The 21,672-nt window shown below is 39.4% G+C and overlaps 1 protein-coding gene across 4 annotated transcripts in view; it reads left to right on the top strand.

Annotated features, from left to right (window-relative positions):
* The window catches only part of SGCZ (sarcoglycan zeta), a 1,079,134-nt gene that overhangs the window by 959,924 nt on the left and 97,538 nt on the right, over window positions 1-21,672 (top strand). For all 4 annotated transcript variants that reach the window (XM_056558613.1, XM_056558604.1, XM_056558590.1 and 1 more), the window contains one exon: window positions 8,849-8,936. In XM_056558613.1, coding sequence (XP_056414588.1) covers window positions 8,849-8,936 — 88 coding nt within the window. The remainder of the gene's footprint in view (window positions 1-8,848; window positions 8,937-21,672) is intronic.

Below are 21,672 nucleotides of genomic sequence, written 5' to 3'. Positions count from 1 at the left end.
AGTGGAAACTTAGCCTGCAGATGAAAAACTAGTTAGTGGGGGGTCTCAGAGGTTAGATGTCACCCCACCAATCATAAATTACAGTGCATTGCATATTGTTCTGTTAGCAATTGAGTAATGTTTATACTGCAACATTTAAGCATGATAAATGCCCGGTACAGTCAACTAAAACATTGCACATGTGGGCCAATAAAAGTCCACAAATTTGTTTACTGAATCTGGCTAACTTTCTATGTTATATGTTGTAGGGACTGTAAATCTGGGTCCTGAACCGTACTCCTTTTTTCATCTTTGTTGGATATATAGTGGAGCTCTCTTGACTTTAAATATAGGGGAAGAGTCATGAAAAAAGTAGGGGAAAATTCAGATAAAATGTGGATCAGTTGCCCATGGCAACCAATCAATCTGCTTCTTTCTATTTTCAGAGCTTTTTTTTTTTAGAAGCTAACTGATTGGTTGCTATGGGCAACTGATCCCCTTTTTATCGGCACAGGTCTTCATGAATCTTCCCCATAGCTCACACAAAAAAAGTAGCAGCACTAGATGCCAGATGCCAGCCACTTGGTATTCACGAGGGTCCCAGCTAGAGATTGTACCATCCCAGATTGTACCAAGTGGTTTATTCATCCATGTCATAGCAACATTTAAGCCTTGTCACAGAAAAAATTAAACTTTGACTGGTAAAACATTCCACTACCATGGCTGCATAAACTAATTTTTATATGAATTTCTGGGGAATTGTGATCTCTTCAGATAGATAAATATCCAGAAACAATAGTGGAGCAGCACAACCACACAATGAAGATACACAGGTGCAAGCAGTAAAAAGTCCCGGGTCAGGGGTCCCATAGACATCTACAGCAAGAAAAGAAGAACTGCAGCACTCCAATAAAGTAACGTGAAAGGTTTATTGACCTGACATCAAAAAGCTTTGTTTCAGCTGCAATCGGGCAGCTGAAACGTCGCTTTTTGATGTCAGGTCAATAAACCTTTCACGTTACTTTATTGGAGTGCTGCAGTTCTTCTTTTCTTGGTGCAGATAGATAAATAGATAGATAGATAGATGAAACAGCAAATAGATAGATAGATATGAGATAGATAGATAGATAAATATGAGATGGATAGATAAGGATAATAGACAGACGATAGATAGATAGATAGATAGATAGATAGATAGATAGATAGATATAGAAAGCTAGATAGATATAAGATGGATAGATATATATGATTATATAGATAAATAGATAGATAGATACTGTATGAGATTTAAATATAGATAGATAGATATGAGTTAGAAAGAAAGATAGATAGATATATAGATATGAGATAGAGAGATAGCTATGAGATAGAAAGATAGATAGATCTGTAGCTCATAACTTTTGTCAGATCCCCGGATTGTGCTTCAGTTTCGTCAAAGTTAGGTAAGTTCTATACTCTAATTTTAAACCAGAACAATTACCTCAACACCCTGTGTCCAATTTGTCTTCTTTCCAAACAGTAAAGACAGATTTTATAATGTAAAGTTGAGTAGAAAAGAAATGAAAAAGAAAGTTCAACAGATCAAAAGTCTTAGTTGGGCTGGGGAGACATCATTCTAGCTGTTGATGATCAAAAATGGCATACTGTGCCACAGATTTATTCCTCAAATGGAGCTTTATAAATGAGTAAATACAGCGCTGTGCATTGATTTTGAGCCAGACGTTATCATTTGCACACCAATTCAGAATTCTATTTCATGTTACATTTGCATTGGATTGCCACAACCAAGAGCTCTTTTGTTTCGGAGGCAGAATGTAGGGCTCTTGCATAATTCATGCAGCTTGCATTCCAAGAAAATAGGTCTTTGATTCAGAATACCGCTTTGCTTATATGGCAAAATAAAATGCACCGTTCCATCTTTTACACTGATGTCTATACATATAAAGAGGGTCTTATATATACAAAGCATACAGAACTTAATGCTGACACCTTTTTTCTTCATTCTGAAGGTCATATTCTATTAGTAAATTTAAGATTTAAACTCGTCTTTAAGCTGTACATAAGATGTCAGGGCATTGCTTAAATGGCTGCTTCCTAAGAGTTAGAACTTTAACTTTTTTTCATAGACACCATTTAACAAAACTTTGAAAAGCTGGATATGGTTTAACATCTTAAGGACAAAAGGTGTACCTATACGCCCTTCTCCTTCTCCCCTTCTATGACGCATGCTCAGGATCTGAGCGCACTTCATAGCGGGGTGGTCCTGACGGCTATCCGCCGGGACCCGTGGCTAATGCCGGATATCACTGATTACGGTGATGCCCGACATTAACCCCTTAGACGCTGCAATCAAAGTTGTTAAAAAACACATCATACATGTTAAAAAATAGTTCCCGACTGCTCAGAGGGGCTGATTGGGACCACCACGGTGTCCCAATCAGCTGAGAGGACAGCAGGAAGGCCCTTACCTGCCTCCTCACATCCAAACAATGGTCTGATGCTCCAGCCAGCCTTGGCAGACTGGAGCAGCAGAGCACGGACAACACTGATCAACAATGTATGCAATCTGAAGATTGCATGTACTAGTCCCCTATAGGGACTATAAAATTGTGTAAAAAGAGTTTTAAAAAAGTTAATAAATGTAATTTAACCCCTTCCCTAATAAAAGTTTGAATCACCCCCCTTTTCCCACTGGAAAAAAAATGTGGTATCGCCGCGTGCGTAAATGTCTGAACTATAAAAATGTAATGTTACTTTAACCGCACAGTCAATGGCGTATACATAAAAAAAAATACTAAAGTCCAGAATTGCATATTTCTGGTCACTTGGTATACCCTAAAAAATGTATTAAAAGTGATCAAAAAGTCCAAACAAGACAAAAAATGGTACCGATAAAAACTACAGATCATGGCGCAAAAAATGAGCCCGCACACATCCTCGTACACAGAAAAAAAAAAAGGTTATAGGGGTTGGAAGAGGACATTTTTAAACATGCTAATTTTCATACAAAAAGTTATAATTTTTTAAAAGAAGTTAAACAAAATCAAACCTGATTGGGTAGCATTTTAATCGTATCTACAGTATAAATATAAGGTGTGATTTTTTTTTTTTTACCGAAAAATGCACTGCATTAAATTGTGATTTCTTTTTTCAATTTCAAATACTTTTTTTTTTGTTTCACCATAGATTTTATGATTTTATTGATAGCACAAAAAACAAGCCTCCATATGGGTCTGTAGGTGGAAAATTGAAAGTGTTATGATTTTAAGGAGGGGAGGAAGAAAAAACAAAAGTGTAAAAAATGAAAAATGGCCCGATCCTCAAGGGGGAATGTATATATATATATATATATATATATATATATATATATATATATATATATTATATATTGAATTGAGCATGGAAACGGTTAGTAAGATGCAGATATAGAGGCTGGATAAAGACTGCTGACCAGGGGTGCTCTGCTCTAGCAAATAGATCTCGGGTCCTAGATAAGTATCTCGGAATCCTGAATGTGCAGCGAACAAATGAGAATATGAAGGAGCGGCAACTCACCGGTTTTGCTGCATAAAATCTTCAATACTTTATTTCCTTCATGTTAAAATTAACAACACGATAGTGTGTTGTTGATTTTAAAATGAAGGAAATAAAGTATTGAAGATTTCATGCAGCAAGGACCTGTGGTCAACCCAAAACATTATAGATTTTATGGCCATGAAATAGCTTAGGGTGTCCTGATCACACACCTTTTTACTGTCAATTGATATCCCCTTCAGTTCCTAAGAATTGAGGGTTTATTGTTTGTCTGACCATACAGACAATGAGTCAGATGGGTGTAAACATGGGCACTGTCACCAAACTTTTTTTTTTTTATATGTTATAGTACTTATGTACTACAACATATCTCTAATATAAATCCATAATTTTTTTTTTCATTAAAATTGGTTATTTTAATTTTGAAAACCGGCCACTAGGAGTCTTCCTCCTTGTGGCCGGATGCAGGCTGGCGTGACGTCACGCTTGAATTCGGACCGATGCCGGCCGGGCAATCGGTCCTACTTCATTCAGCCTGGGCTCACTCCCTGCCTGTCAATCAGACAGGCGGGAGCGAGCATTGGTTCCCTGGCCTCACACACCGGCCCTGCCTCCTGGCTTATATGCGCTGCTGCTGCTGCTCTGCACTCGGGTATGGCTTTTGCGAGGGGGAGCAGGATTCGGTAGTTTATTTTAATTTTGAAAAACAACCACTAGGAGTCTCCCTCCTTGTAGCCGGCGGCCGGGCAATCGGTCCTAATACATTCAGCCTGCGCTCGCTCCCTGCCTGTCAATCATACAGGCGGGAGTGAGCATTGGCTCCCTGGCCTCACACAGCGGCCCTGCCTCCTGGCATATATGCGCTGCTGCTCTGCACTTGGGTATGGCTTTTGCGAGGGGGGAGCGGGGTTCGGGGTAGCGCTGCGGCTATAACAAAGCTATTGTTTTCAACAAGGGAGGGGAGAGATGGGTTCGGGGTAGCGCCGCGACCCTAACAAAATTATTGTTTTCAACAGGGGGGGAGAGCAGGGTTTGGGGAAGCACTGTGGCCATGGCCCTAACAAAGTTATTGTTTTCAACACAAGTTGCCTCCAGTTGTTTCACCACCACTACTCCCAGCATGCCCTGACAGCCAATAGATGTCAGGGCATGCTGGGAGTTGTAGTGGTGAAACAGCTGGAGGGGCACCCTGTATAGGTGAATTAAGTCCAGAAGTCGGCCCCTCCAGCAGGCATCAGTGACGTCACGGCTGCTGGGGAAGTCTGCCTGGTAAGTGAGCACACTACAAGGCAGACAAAAAGCCATTTCTCAGATAGTAAAAGAAAATTTAAAGGCAGGGAGGGAGTTAGGGATAGATGGGCAATAGGCAGGGACAGAAAAAAAAGGATGGTGGGAGCTACTCTTTAATTTAAAAATTGGGTGAGAATATCAGATGATGGGCAGGATTATACAGTCAGGGGGTGTATATATTGTACATTGAAAAGCATGTATACTTAACACACATCCTCTGACTTTAGAATCACACCCATTATCTAATAGTCACTCCCATTATTAAGATTCTATGAATAAGTTCATCCCCATCTGAATGATTCCCTAAATTGTCAGACAAATTGTACAGAAAACAGAAGGGTTCATCATTAAACTGTAAAAAGGTGTGTGATCAGGGATCACTGATCTATTTAATGAAAATGCAATCTCTTTTTTGGAACATTGGCCACAGGTATTCTTTAAATGTTTTAAACAGTAACATATTTGTGACCTCCTGCTGGTCTCCGTGATGACACATATGTGGAGATTTTCTCAATACCTATTCAGAGGAAGAGTAATGAAGCTGCCCATAGCAACTAATCAGATTGCTTCTTTTCTTTCAACCCCTTAAGGATCCAGCCTATTTTTACTTTCAGGTCCTTTGAAAATCTGACCACTTTAAGCATTAATAACTCTGGGATGCTTTTAACTTTCATTTTTAAATCTCCCGTGGGGAGCCCTGAATGGTCAGTAATGAGGAGCCATTCAGGGCTCTTAGCGGGAGATTTAAAAATGAACATTGTGAGTAGCAGGGGCCATATCTATATTAAAAGTGCTGTGGGGGGCAAGATATATAGCACTGCATCGGGGAGGGGGGGGGGGGGGCACACATGTTGCCTATGTATCTAGCCCCCAGGCGCATTTATAATATGCCCCCTGCAGCGCATTTATATATATATATATATATATATATATATATATATAAATATATATATATATATATATATATATATACCCCCCGCCAGCGCATTAATAAATATATACCCCCCACAGTGCACATATAATGTAGCCTCGCAGCGCAGCCATCTATATACATACGCCATTGCAGCTCTATATGTGAAAAGCATTCTAGCAGCAGCATCGGCCGGCTGCTGATAGAAATACTTTTCATACATAGCACAGCGCTGGCATATGTATATAGAAGCGCTGTGGGGGCAGATAACGCTATATGTCTGCATCCACGGGCACTTTTATATACATATACCCCTGCAGCACTATGAATGAAAAGTATTTCTATTAGCAGCGCATGTGCTGGCTTACTGTGTACACCCGGAAGCGGCTTCAGCGCAGCTTCATTCCAGCGGGGCTGAGCTGAACTAAGGGTGTAGTGAGTAAAGGTGCCGTAAGGCACATGCCCAATGGAGTCACATACAGAGCGGGGAGGAGAGAGAGATGCGGAGGGAGGGCATGAATATGCATAAGCCGGGCACTGCTGCGGACAAGTGGCGCTGATGTCACACTGCCAGATGAAGGCAGTAACCCCGCCCATGCCAGTTAGAAGATGATTTGCATATAGTGAAAAATGAAAATAACAGGTAGTAAGCATATGTCAACTTGCTTAAAAGTGCAGGTTTAGCTTTATGCAGCAAAACCCCATAAAAATCACATATCCCCAAGAAGCACCTCCTGATGAAGAGGTACAGCATCAACAACTGTTGATGTGAGGTACCTTCAGTTTCTTGGGAATATGTATTTTTTATTTTTTATAGTCCTTATCTTTTTCTGTATACGGTATATTGTTTAGCTGCCTTTATAAAGGGGGCTTAGTGACAGTTTTCATTTAAGTAAATATCCCTTTATAATGATTAATGTTGGTTTCAAATCACTTAAACTTACTGACTAGATTTTTTTTTCTAACAATATATACTGTTCAAGTAATAATACATTAAAATAAAACATAATATAGATCACCTACATGATTGAATAATTTATCATAGATGGCAATTCATTATCATTTTTGTGCATTTCTTCTATCTAACATAAATCCGCAGTGACATTGTCTACTGTAGTTAAGTGATTACATTCACCAAATTAACTAGAAAACATACAGAGTCTCACAGGGTAAAAATAGCTCCAAAGATTTCTGTATCTACAGTAATTGGCAGAGGTAGAAGAACAGCGTGCAAACAGGTCACTAAATTATCGTAATTATTATTATTGCCTCTAGTGCCACCACTTTATTATAGTCAATTTGTAGACATTCTAAATGGACATAATGAAGTTGAAAATAAAGATTATTGGTAATCAATGTCATGCAGCAGAAGATTAATGGTGTCAAGGATCCAATGAATCAATATTTATATGTATTTGGAGGAGGCGGTGAAAAATAGGCAGCATACCAACATTAATTCCAATGTGTGCGAACATCATTAATACTAATGGGCTCCCATTACACAGTCTGCACAGTCTTTGTTCTGTTCTAGGCTCTGGATTGCTAAGTTGTTGTTTTTTTTTTCTTTATTGCTTTGATAAATTTTTAAAAGTAGCATTTAACTAGTACATTTTCACATATAGCAGTCTTTGCATGAAATATAGCTTGGAAGTGATGTCGATAGATAGATTTATAGATAGAAGAAAGATACTAGACAGAGAGACAGAGAAACAGACAGACAGACAGATAGATAGATGCAACACTGCAGAGCATAGTGGAAACAATTATATGGTTTATTGCATCACAGCAAACTAGCAATTTTAAAAACAATACGGTATATAAAAAAGGAATACATTAACTGAAGCTTCAAATTTTTTATTAATGAAAAAAATAAATGGGTGGCTAGGGGGCCAAGTTATAAAGAACAGGCTCATAAATAAGTTTTAGTTAATGCTTAAATCTCTCCTATCTCCTATTGCTCTGGTGTAGATATCGGTGCTCTTGCTGTATATATCAGTGATGCGCTGTCTTCTCAGAATATAAAGCATGTATAGAAATCATCAGATGGCACTCACCACTTCAGAAAACACCTAGATTTTTTGGGAGAGACTGAATGAAGATACAATTCATGTCCGTTGGCCATGAATTGTATCTTCATCCAGTCTGTCCCAATAAACTACGTGTTTACTGAAGTGGTGAGTGCCATCTGATGATTTCTATACATGCTACAGTCCAAATACTGCATGCACCATCTTCATGGTTTGTAAAGCAAGATGACCCCCCCCCCCCCCCCCAAAAAAAAAGGAGGGAAACCAATAAAAAGTGAAAAGTTATATATTTTCAACTATTATCCAAAAAGTGTGAATCAGTTACAAAATTTAAATAAATAAATATTTTAAAACACCAGTGAAGTGACCCTAGCCAGAGAAGTATGATGAATTAGGATTTAGCAATTAGTTATAGGTTGTAAAGGATGACACTATAAGTTGTAAAGGGTGACACTATAGGTTTCAAGAAAGAAAACTATAGTGACCCATACAAATTTTTGCATCCAGCCATGTTTTTTTTTTTGTCTCATGTAGGTCTGAAACTGTAAAAACAAAAAGAAAAACCTAAAATAGTAAAAAATGGTGTAAAAATGCTATTTTATGTTTAATAATGTGTTGTACTGATGTTTATGGAAAAACAGTAAGAATGTAGTTTGTTTTTGGCTACATTTGGGGGAAAAAATGTCAAAAGTAAAAAAAAAAATCAGACGTAGAACTATAAAAAAAAATTTTAAACAATTTGTATAAAATTTAAATGTATTTTTATTAAAAATTTTTACATAAACGACAACTTTTTGTATGGCTGCAAAAACTGCCAAGAAAAACAGGGGGTGAACATAGCCTTATAATATTGGGAAAACTTTAAAATGCTTTAAATGCTTCTAGTGCACTGTGGGTATGTAAATAAGAAGGCCATAATTTACCGTACTATACTTTATTTTAATAAGCTTGCCGTGAACTTTACCATTGAGTGTTACGCCATATATCATTTACCATTGTTACTTAAAAAAATTATAAAAAAATTATATATATATATATATATATATATATATATATATATATATATATAATGTTGCCTTTATTACAAAATTATTCTTTTATGTTGCAGGATAGCCCACTGGTGTTACAGTCACATAGGAATGTAACAGTGAATGCAAGAAACCAGAACGGCCATCTAACAGGGCAAATGATAGTAGGTGAGTTTTCTTTATTTATCCTCAAAAATTGTACTTATTGTATGTATAAAATGTGTTTCATTGCAGCATTCTTAAATGAGATACAATTTTTCTGTCTATCTATATTACCATGAGAAATCCAGATTACCAGATTTCCTAAAAATGTGTAATTCTTAGACAGGGTAAATTTTAAGGTCTATTAAAGTGGCCCAGACAGTTTGATAAACTGGGGCTTAAGTTTAGATTAACTATTGATTGACATTAAATATTGTATCTTTAGCTACACCTCTTTTGCTGAAGCCACACCTCTGGATCAAATTTTTAATTATAAATAAGGGCCTATATTTTTCAAATAAAATTTATAAATACAATGAAATACAGGGCTTAAAGGGGTTATCCAGAAAAAAACATATATATATATATATATATATATATATATATATATATATATATATATATATTTATATCCTCTGGCTCTAGAACGTTAAAACAGATTTGTAAATTAGTTCTATTAACAAATCTTAATCCTTTCAGTACTTATGAGCTGCTGAAGTTAAGTTGTTCTTTTCTGTCTAAGTGTTCTCTGATGACACCTGTCTCGGGAACTGTCCAGAGTAGAAGCAAATCCCCGTAGCAAACCTCTTCTACTCTGTGCAGTTCTCGAGACAAGCAGAGATGTCAGCAGAGAGCACTGTTGCCAGACAGAAAAAAACAACTCAACTTCAGCAGCTGATAATTATTGGAAGGATTAAGATTAATTAATGGAAGTCATTTACAAATCTGTATAACTTTCTGGAGCCAGTTGATATAAAAAAAAAGTTTTTTTCCTGGAATACCCCTTTAATAAAAACAGTGCTTCTTTTTCAACTGACAAAGAGTATATAATATACCTATTTTATGGTCATTCTTTTGTTTTTATTTTACAGTGTGTGAACATATTCTTGCTGTTTGTTTAAAAAAAGCATGTATGTATGAATTATGATAGCAGGGGAAATTGGCAGAACTTAGTCAGATAGTTGTGCTGCGACAAATTTGTATGAGAATGTTACAAGCATTACCTAGAAATAATAATAATATGTTACAATCTTAATGAGAATGTTTGGAAATTATATATAAAGTAGTAAACTGAGGAAAGGTTACTAGGAATCGGGGACTAATGCTCTACTTCCACACATGTGTATGAAGCGGTGCCGATCACTGTTTCTTATTTGATTTAACAAAATATAATCATCGGGGATAGAAAATAAGCAGCTGTGATAAGCTGTCCGTGCAACACCATTGGGCTGGGCAGAGGCTTAAATGCCAGCAGGGCACCAAAAACCATTCACACATCTTGTATAGCCTTTATATGCTGGTAATCTGAAAACAGTAGCAAATAAGATGACAACAGTAGGATATTGAGAAAAAATACAAGTTTGCCTGAGCCTTAAAAGTAGTCCAATCTAAAAAAAACAAAAACTGGGATCCACCATAATCTCCTGCCCTGTGCCCCAGGTAAGAGATTGTAGGGGTTCTCAGCCCCTATCCTCCAGTTTTTTAGACTGGATAACTCCTTTAACGCCTTAAGGACTGAGACCTTTTTTGCAAATCTTGACTACTGTTTCTTTATGCATTAATAACTCTGGGATGTTTTTACCGTTTATTCTGATTCTGAGACAGTTTTTTCAAGACATATTGTACTTTAACATAGGGATAAATTTTTGTCATTACTTGCATTCTTTCTTGGTGAAAAATAATTTTTTTGTGAAAATTTAGCATTTTTCTAACTTTGAAACTCTCTGCCTGTAAAAAAAAATGGATATTCCAAATAAATTATATATTGATTTCCATACACAATATGGGTACTTTATGCTGGCATCATAAAGTTGACATGTTTTTACTTTTGGAAGACATTAGAGGGCTTCAAAGTTCAGCAGCAATTTTCCAATTTTTTTATGAAAATTTCAAAATCTGAATTTTTCAGGAACCAGTTCAGTTTGAAGTGGATTTGAGGGGATTTTTATGTTAGAAATACACCATAACTTACCACATTATAAAAACTGCACCCCTCAAAGTATTCAAAATGACATTTAGGGAGTTTGTTAACCCTTTAAGTGCTTCACAGGAATTGCAGCAAAGTGAAGGAGAAAATTCAAAATCTTCTTTTGTTACACTCGCATGTTCTTGTACAAGGGGTAAAAGGAGAAAAATCCTCCCCAAATTTTAGTTTTTGTTTTTGGGGGGCATGTCGCATTTAGGAAGCCCCTTTGGTGCCAGAACTGCAAAAAAAAAAAAAACAAGGCATACTATTTTGAAAACTACACCCCTCAAGGAACATACAAAGGGGTACAGTGAGCCTTAACACCCCACAGGTGTTTGACAACTTTTCGTTAAAGTCAGATGTGTAAATGAAATTTTTTTTTCACTAAAATGCTGGTTTTCCCCCCAAATTTCACATTTTTACAAGGGGTCATAGGAGAAAATGCCCCCCAAAATTTGTATCCCCATTTCTTGAGTATGGAAATACCCCATGTGTGGACATCAAGTGCTCTGCTGCCGCACTACAATGCTCAAAAGAGAAGGAGCCACATTTGGCTTTTGGAGAGCAAATTTTGCTGAAATGGTTTTTGGGGGGCATGTCGCATTTAGGAAGCCCCTATGGTGCCAGAACAGAAAAAAAATACACATGGCAACTGTTTTGGAAACGACACCCCTTAAGGAACGTAACAAGGGGTACAGTGAGCCTTAACACCCCACAGATGAAAAAAAATTATAAATTTATAAATTTATTCATTTGTAAACACACATGGCCTTCAAATTTTCTCTCCAAAAGCCCAATGGCGCTCCCTCTCTTCTGAGCATTGTAGTTTGCCCGCAGTGCACTTTACATCCACATATGGGGTATGTTCTTACTCAGAAGAAATGGGGTTACAAATTTTGGGGGGCTTTTTTTTTCCTATTTTTCCTTGTGAAAATGAAAAATTTAGGGTAAAACCAGAATTTTAGTAAATTGTTTTTTTCATTTTTCCATCCAACTTTAATGAAAATTCATCAACACCTGTGGGGTGTTAAGGCTCACTATACCCCTTGTTACATTCCGTGAGAGGTGTTGTTTCCAAAATGTGGTCACACGTGGATATTTATTTTTCTGCGTTTATGTCAGAACCGCTTTAAAATCAGCCACCCCTATGCAAATAACCAATTTAGGCCTCAAATGTACATAGTGCACTTTCACTCCTGAGCCTTGATGTGCGTCCGCAGAGCATTTTATGCCCACATAAGGATAAATTGCGTTACAAATTTTGAGGGGCTTTTTTTCCTTTTACATATTGTGAAAATAAAAAGTATGGGGCAACACTACCATGTTAATGTTAAAATGTATTTTTTTTTTACACTAACAGGCTGGTGCAGTCCCCAACTTTTCCTTTTCATAAGGGGTAAAAGGAGAAAAAGCCCCCCAAAATTTGTAACTCAGTTGCTCCCGAGTACAGAAATACCCCATATGTGGCCCTAAACTGTTTCCTTGAAATATGCACATTTGAGGACTAAAGTAGGGATTGCATATTGGTGGACATAGCGGTATTCTACACCAGTGATTCCCAAACAGCTGCCTGGGCATGCTGGGATTTGTAGTTTTGCAACATCTGGAGGGCTACAGTTTAGAGACCACTGTATAGGGGTCTCCAAACTGTAGCCCTCCAGATTTTGCTAGGCAACTCACCGGCTTGCGTAGTCTGCACCAGGGAGCCAGCCGCACGTCATCGCCACCCGCAGATGCCGATGGTAAGTGACCTCCGGCACTGGTCACAGGACAGTTCCCACGTTCTGCCTGGACTTCTTTGGGTGGGCAGAATGGGGGAACTGAACTTTAACTTTTTCGATCTGCTATTGGTCGGTCGCTTCTGACCGACCAATAGCAGGGACAGGAGGGGTGGCACCCCTGCCACCTCAGTCCTATCCCTTCAGGGGGATCGTGGGTGTCTTGGACAGCCCCGATCCCCCTTATTTTCTGGGTCACCGGAGACCCGTATTACCCTGAATCGCCAGAATGTGCCAGGATGCCTGCTGAAGGACCGGAATTGCCACGGTGTACCCATATGCCCTCAGTCCTTAAAGACTCTAAAACAGGGGAGTATAGGTATGCCCTCAGTCCTTAAGGGGTTAAGGTGTTACCGTCATTTACAAAAAAAAAAATTGAGATGACATTCAGGCATGTTAAAAATTTGGATCAGTTGAGGTCTCATTGCCGAGACACCCTCTCTACATATAGACAGATGAAGCTTCACTCCCTGCCTTTGCACTCACTCTTATTTGTTGTAGGAGATAGACGTATTTATAATCTATTAAGCCCTTCTCCTACAATTGCCAGAGCTAGCACAGAGCCAGGTAATGATATAGCGATCTATGGGGGTCTCAGCATGGAGATCCTGAATGATCAAAACTTTTGACATGTCTGCATGATATGTCAAAAGTTTTTCTAAATGACAATAACACTGAGAAAACATTGACATTTATATGGTAAGCATTAGACCCAGAAAATAAACATAATACAAATTACATTCAAGTAAAAAGAAAACAATTATATATGTGCAATTCTTAGTTTCACATGTCTAGGACAAATGGAAAATATGTGTAAAAACATATTAAGATGAATGTATAGATGAATAAATGTAATACTAGAATATGTATGTAAAAGCCAATGTCGGTAATAATTGTGAAATACATAAATGAAGAATAAATATGCCCATCTACAGCATGTCTCTCTATTTCCTTTCATTCCATTTCTCACATTATAATTACCATGTCCCTTTGACCGCCAGTACAACCCTCATAATAATACTGTAACAATCTTACTGCTTCACACAAAATCAAAAGCGCTCATTTCCTGCTGATGTCTTGGTGATGAGCTAAGAGCAAGAATGTGGAATAAAAATCAGTTATGCATTTTGCATAGAGATTTATAGAGAGTTATACAGGAGTAGGTATAAATTATTGTTGGCTCCTTGATTTGTTCTTAATATGATAAGAGAACATGTGGGATATTTTTTATTACTGTTTTACTGTGGTGGGTGTTTCTAAATTTAGAGTGCTCTCTACTATATGCTAAGGAGTGTGGGTATATCCCTGTGTGACCACAGTGCTCTCTGCTGCCACCTCTGTCCATGTCAGGGACTGTCCAGAGCAGGAGAGGTTTGCTATGGGAATTTGTTTTCTTCTCTGGACACTTCCTTACTTGGACGGAGGTGTCAGCAGAGAGCACTGTAGTCAGACTGAATAGAACTACACAACTTACTGTGGAGCATACAGAACCTGATAAGTATTGGAAGGATTGAGATTTAAAAAAAATACCTTTCTGACATAGAAATATGGGTGTTGTGTTTTTTTGTGTGAAATAATGTGTACAAAATAAAGAAAAATAATTCAAATGCATTCTGAATATAAAAAAAAAAAGGTTGGATTAGTCCACCTTGGGTTAATCCATAGAGAGGCAGGGACTCCTGTCAAACTAAGGAGTCCCTGCTCTGTTCAGTGAGGCATACAGCCCTTTTAATAGAGGAATGGTAGGACCCAGTTGTCAATTTCTATCTATATTTGCAGGAAAAGTAACAGAGTGCAGAGCTTTAAGAAAAGATGCTCCAAAATAATTTAATAGGAAATACCAGGGGAGTCAGGAGACATGATTGATTCTTTTGAAATGGTTGTTCCCATCTCATCCTTTATGACATATCCACATAACATTTCATCAATGTTTCATAGATGCAGGTTCTACCCACAATCCACTACTACACATATTTGAAGAAAAAGACCCCCTCGGCCCTTGTAACTCCCAATTTATGACAACAGCATGCAGTAGCTTACAGTGCTACACTGTTTATGCAATTCCCATAAATCTTTTTATATATAACCCTATAGTACATGTAGGGAAGCTAGAGATCAACACTGTAGTTGCAGTACAGGTAGACAGCAGTACAGTACAGTTAGTCAGGTAAAAAAATGACAATACAGTACAATACAAATAGTACTGTTGGGAAGCAGTATATTACATGTAGCTCGGGTAAATAGCAGAACAGTAAATATAGCACGAATAGAAAGCAGTAAAGTGCACATAGTACAGTTCAGTACATGAGGTATAGACCGAGAACAGTACAGGGAATGTAGTACAGGCAGAGAATATTATACTATAGAATAATTTACTATACAGCAGAAAGTCATGACTATAGAGTCAGTCAGTACATGTTGTTCAGTCGTATATTGCCAGCTCACAACCTTAAAGGAGAACTCACGCAAAAAATGAAGTTATCCCCTAAACACAGGATAGTGGATAAGTAGCTAATTGCGGAGGTCAGCCCGCTGGGACCCCCCACAATCTCCTGGACAGGACTCTGACTTTCTCAGTGAGTAGCACATGTTGTCTACTAGTAGACTGCACGCACTCCATTTATTTCTATGGGAGTGCTGATGATGCCTGTGTGCTGTACTCAGGTCTTTTCAGCACTTCCATAGAAACTAATGGAGCGCATGCTGTCTGCAGCATGGGCTTCTTACTGAGAGACGTGTCCTGTTCTGGAGATCCCAGCAGTCAGACCCCTCATGATCAGCTCCTTATCCCCTCCTCCTTTAACATGCCCCATAATCTGATGCTTTGCTTACAGCCTTTTACTTGTATAAGGCCCACACTGGTTGACTGGCTCTATCCATGAGGTTGCTATCTCCACAGAGCAGCACTTTCTGTGCCATAGTAACTAGAGTCTGGTCTTAGTTTGTGATGGCCCAAGAAAGACTATTTTAAGTAAAAAGGTTGTAACCTTTAAAGGGGTACTCCGGTGAAAAGCTTTTTTCTTTTAAATCAACTAGTGGCAGAAAGTTAAACATATTTGTAAATTACTTCTATTAAAAAATCTTAATCCTTCCTGTACTTATTAGCTGCTGTATAGTACAGAGGAAATTATTTTCTTTTTGGAATGCTCTCTGATGACATCACGAGCACAGTTCTCTCTGCTGACGTTATTATAATAATAATAATGCTTTATTTATTGTTGTCCTTAGGGGGATTTGAACCCAAGTCCCCAGCACTGCAAAAAGAAAGGGATTTCCTCTGTAGCATTAAGCAGCTAATAAGTACTGGAAGGATTAAGATTTTTAAATAGAAGTAATTTACAAATATGTTTAACTTTCTGCCACCAGCTGATTTAAAAGAAAAAAGGTTTTCACCGGAGTACCCCTTTAATGTTGAGCGGCATAGGCCATATTCAAATTCGCGATATTTCGTGAATATATGGACGAATATTCGTCATATATTCGTGAATTTCGAATATTCGTTATAGTCAAGTTGAATTTTAAACATTGCAAATTTTGGGCAATTGCGAAAATAATTGCGAAAATAACTGATTGCGAAAATTACATCTCTCGCGCACATGCGCGCTATTACATCATGCGATAACAGAGATCGTTTCCTGGGTGCTTGCCAGTGAGATCGCGAATAAGCTAAGCGAAGCGAAGATGGTGGGAAGTAATTTCAGCGAAAGTGAGGAGAGAGTTCTGATTTGTGTATTTTCACCACTGTTAGTTAATTATATTTAACTGCATTTTAGACTAGATTAAAAGTTATGAATCATAACTTTTAATCTAGTCATGATATAAGATCACGCAGTGTTTCCCAAATGTGCTTTTAAAAAAGCAGTTGGGGCTTTTGCTTTGAAAAAAGCAGTTGGGTCTAAGGTAGTACTATGAAGCACAAAGCTCAAAGCTTAAAGGACGCTGGAAAAATGACAGAAGCCGCTCCACTCTCAAAACCACCATCTGAATCTGCAAGGAAATACTGCTGGGAGTGATCTTATATACTTGTCGTGCCAGCAAGTTTCCATTGGTTGCTAGGGAGGTTGCTAACCTCTGACAACTGTGGTTGCAGAACTATCATTGGCTCATAGACATAAGAAGGGCGTGGAAAATATTCGCGAATATTCGCAATACGAATATTCGCATGCACAAACTAATCGCCTTAGATTCTCCCCCCATGGTCTCTAATCATACCTGCAATGCATTTATCCGTCGATGGAGATCACTATAATGTGATCTGTGTTTAAACAAGTTTGGGAAAAAAACGAATATTCGTAATCGCGAATATTATTTGCGATATTCTAAATATTCACGAATTTGCGAATATGCTATATTCGCTACGAATATTCACATTGCGAATATTCTTGAGCAATACTAGTAACCTTAAGCCTGTGTGACCAAAATCTCTATTCTTGATGCTTGGTTTATGAGTACACCATTTAATTCCAAAAATATAAAAATGTACTGAGCATCAATCCTATATTCTGAACATAATAATAAATGGCTTGGTGAACCATGAAAACTATGTTACAGTATTTGTCAGATTATTATTTCAATCTGTCTTCTTACAATTATTCTAGACAGATGATATACAGACTTCTGAGACCATGAAAGGGTATTAAGATTTGAGTTTTCTTGCATTTTTCCATCTGACATTTAGACACATCATTAATTTGAAATAGCCTATGCTATCTTGCAAGCGAATGGTTGAAAGACATAAAAATCAAGAGGGATTTTAATAGAATTGTGTAGGTTTAATGTAATAACCACAATCCATATAATTTAAAATGCACATTGATTAATTGGCTAAAGTTTCTTGGGGTTTTTCTTCTCTTTTTATGGCATGGCAAAGGCTTCAGAAATAATTACATTGCCTGTCAACTTGGTATTTATATGTGTAAATATCATTCCTGTTATTTCCCTTTAATAGAAAAGCTTATGCCACAAACAGACCAATTCTGCATTTATTTTTTTTTCCTTGCAATGAAAGTTTGTGATTAAAGGACCAACAAACCTAAAATACAGATGTCAGCAGGTTTACTATGATAAATCCTGTATGCTGTGTTTTAGTTTTAGCTGTTCAGATGAATGCTCCATTTTCTAGATAATGCTGCCTGTACAAATTGGGCTGCAAAAAGACAGACAGCAGGCATTTAATGACATATCACATTGTGCAGTCTTTACCTCTGTCCTGTGGTAATATATAGCTATTATAATATTGTTGATAATATCACTTTGGGAGTAGGCGCACGTGCCCATAAGCCATACCACTATTCAGTTTGACTGGGCATTTTCCAAGTTGAATGCTAATTGTATGCAGATCTGTGTGTAAAAAACAGAACTACCCACAAAACTGTTTGCTATTAACAATTACAACTGCATCAGTTTGTGATAAAACAGCACATCTTTGCAGTTTTCAGCAGCATTGTAACTGCACCTTGGCTTCTGTGTTACCTCTACCTTTATTGTTATACCTATAGATGAGCGAACCAAACCTTTAGAACCAAGGTTCAGTTAAAACTTTGCTGAATGTTCGGTTTGGCATGAACTCGAACTTCAGGCTGTTTAGTTTTGCCAAACCTGCTAAAATAAAAAATACCAGAAAGGAGAAGGAGGAAGGATCACATGACCTCAGGGCAGCCCATAATGCATTGCAAACAGGTCTCCCAGTTAATCTACTCAGAAATGAGAAAGGAGAAGGAGGAAGAATCACTTGATCTCTGGATAGCCCATAAAGCTTTGCAAACAGCTCTCCCAGTTAAAGGGGTACTCTGGTGAAAACATTTTTTCTTTTAAATCAACTGGTGCCAGAAAGTTAAACATATTTGTACATTACTTCTATTAAAAAATCTTAATCCTTCCAGTACTAATTAGCTGCTGAATGCTACAGAGGAAATTCCTTTCTTTTTGGAACACTGATGACATCACGAGCACAGTGCTCTCAGCTGACATCTCTGTCCATTTTAGCAACCATGCATAGCAGATGTATGCTAAGGGCAGCATGGTGGCTTAGTGGTTAGCACTGCTGCTTTGCAGTGCTGGGGCCTTGGGTTCAAATCCCACTAAGGACAACAATAAATAAAGACTTATTATTATAATAAAATCAGCAAAGAGCACTGTGTTAGTGATGTCATCAGAGAGCATTCCAAAAAGAAAAGAATTTCCTCTGTAGTATTCAGCAGCTAATAAGTACAGGAAGGATTAAGATTTTTTATTAGAAGTAATTTACAAATCAGTTTAACTTTCCGGAGCCAGTTGATTTAAAAGAAAAAAGGTTTTCACTGGAGTACCCCTTTAATCTAGAGCAAGCATGTCAAACTCAAAGGCTAACATGGGCCAAAAAAACAAGGTTTAAGTTTATGTTGGCCGCATCTAAAAAAAGGACATAGTAACGCCGGCCCTTGAATTCTGGGAACGTGACTTGAGTGAATGTCAATACGAGGCCCCCACATTAGGTGCGCAGTACAGTTCCCCTCACATTAGGTGTGCAGTACACTTCCCCCCACATTTGGTACGCAGTACAGTTCCCCTCACATTAGGTGTGCAGTACACTTCCCCCCACATTAGGTGCGCAGTACAGTTCCCCTCACATTAGGTGCGCAGTACAGTTCCCCTCACATTAGGTGTGCAGTACACTTCCCCCCACATTAGGTGCGCAGTACAGTTCCCCTCACATTAGATGCGCAGTACAGTTCCCCTCAAATTAGGTGCGCAGTACAGTTCCCCCACATTAGGTGCGCAGTACAGTCCCCCCCCCACATTAGGTGCGCAGTACAGTTCTCCTCACATTTGGTGCGAAGTACAGTTCTCCTCACATTAGGTGCGCAGTACAGTTCCCCCCATAATAGGTGCGTAGTACAGTCCCCCCCACATTAGGTGCACAGTACAGTTCCCCCCACATTAGATGCACAGTACAGTTCCCCCCACATTATGTTCGCAGTACAGTTCACCCACATTAGGGGTGCAATACAGTTCCCCCACATTAGGTTGGAAGTACAGTTCCCCCCACATTAGGTGCGCAGTACAGTTCCCCCCACATTAGGTGCGCAGTACAGTTCCCCCCACATTACGTGCGCAGTACAGTTCCCCCCACATTAGGTGCACAGTACAGTTCCCCCCACATTAGGTGCACAGTACAGTTGCCCAACATTAGGTGTGCAGTACAGTTCCCCCACATTAGGTGCAGTATAGTTCTCCAATATTAGGTGCAATATAGTTCACCCACATTAGGTGCAGTATAGTTCCCCCACATTAGATGCAGTAAAGTTCCCCCAAATTAGGTGCAGTACAGTTCCCCCACATTAGCTGCAGTGCAGTTCCCCCACATTATGTGCAGTACAGTTATGTTCCCCCACATTAGGTGCAGTACAGTTCCCCCATATCAGTTGTAGTACAGTTCTCCCACATTAGGTGCAGTACAGTTCCCCTACATTAGGTGCAGTATAGTTCCCCCACATTAGGTACAGTATAGTTCTCCCACATTAGGTGCAGTATAGTTCTCCCACATTAGGTGCAGTATAGTTCCCCCACATTAGGTGAAGTATAGTTCCCCCACATTAGGTGCAGTATAGTTCCCCCACATTTGGTGCAGTATAGTTCCCCCACATTAGGTGCAGTACAGTTCCCCCACATTAGGTGCAGTACAGTTCCCCCACATTAGATGCAGTATAGTTCCCCACATTAGGTTCAGTATGTTCCCCCACAGACATACAGCCTCCAGCCATATACAGTTTATGGCTGGAGGCTGTATGCCTGTGCACTGCCCCACTTCAGTGCTCTGACCACCACTCCTCTGGTCCGGCCATAGTTGTAGGTCCCGGGACCAGAGGAGAGGTGGCCTGAGCACCGAAGCTGACGTGCCGCTGGTCACTTACCATGCTGGCCAGCGCGCATCTTCCACCTTCATGTTCCGCGCCTCCGTTGCTATGTGCGCACGCACGGGACGTCAGTAACGTCCAGGCGTGTGCTATCTCCCGGCGTCCCCTGCATTTTTAAACTTAATGCGGGGTCACTGAGAGTTGATGGGGGCATCCCTGTGCCCCGAAAACATCTGGATACTTAAGCTAGGGATACACAAAATGCTTACTCAGGGCACTAGGGCAACAAGATCAGGCAAGGACAGGAAGGGGAAGTGGAGCGCTGCAAGCAGAGAGTTACAGTACCCCCCCTTAGGTCTCCCCCTCTTTTTGGAACCCAAGAATTTACAAATGAGTTCCTTATCAAGGATATTAGCCTCGGGTTCCCAAGACTTCTCTTCGGGGCCACAATTCTCCCAATCAACAAGAATTTTTTTTTTTACCTCGAACGACCTTGGAGGCGAGGCTCTCCTTGACAAAGAAGACATCAGAGGAGCCAGAGACAGGAGCAGGAACAGTGACCTTGGGAGAAAAGCGGTTAAAGGGGTACTCCGGTGTTTACACATCTTATCCCCTATCCAAAGGATAGGGGATAAGATGCCTGATCGCAGGAGTCCCGCAGCTGGGGACGCTCGTGATCATGCACGCGGCACTCCGTTTGTAATCAGTCCCCGGAGCGTGTTCGCTCCGGGTCTGATTACGGTCGACCACAGGGCCGGCGGCGTTTAACGTCATGCCCCCACCCCCGTGTGACGTCACGCTCCGCCCCTCAATGCAAGCCTACGGGAGGGGGCGTGATAGCTATTCAGTTAACTGAATGGACTTTTTGATTCCAGCATGACCAGCCAGGTGGGAGGAATGACCTCAATTGAGAGTTTGGAGGCGAAGACGTGGAGGAACATAAGTTTTTCCCAGAGGAATTGGCACCAGAGAAGCACAAGCAGAGGAGATCCGACACTCTGGAAGTATGATGTGCTGAGGAAGAGCTTCGGATTCTAAGGCATCGGTGGAACGTGATCTGAGCATCTGCCCTGACATTCTTGTCCGCAGGGCGAAAATTAAGCTGAAAATTGAAACGGGCAAAA

Source organism: Hyla sarda, chromosome 1, assembly GCF_029499605.1.
Source record: "Hyla sarda isolate aHylSar1 chromosome 1, aHylSar1.hap1, whole genome shotgun sequence".
Classification (NCBI taxonomy): domain Eukaryota; kingdom Metazoa; phylum Chordata; class Amphibia; order Anura; family Hylidae; genus Hyla; species Hyla sarda.
This window is presented reverse-complemented; position numbering and strand designations above follow the sequence as displayed.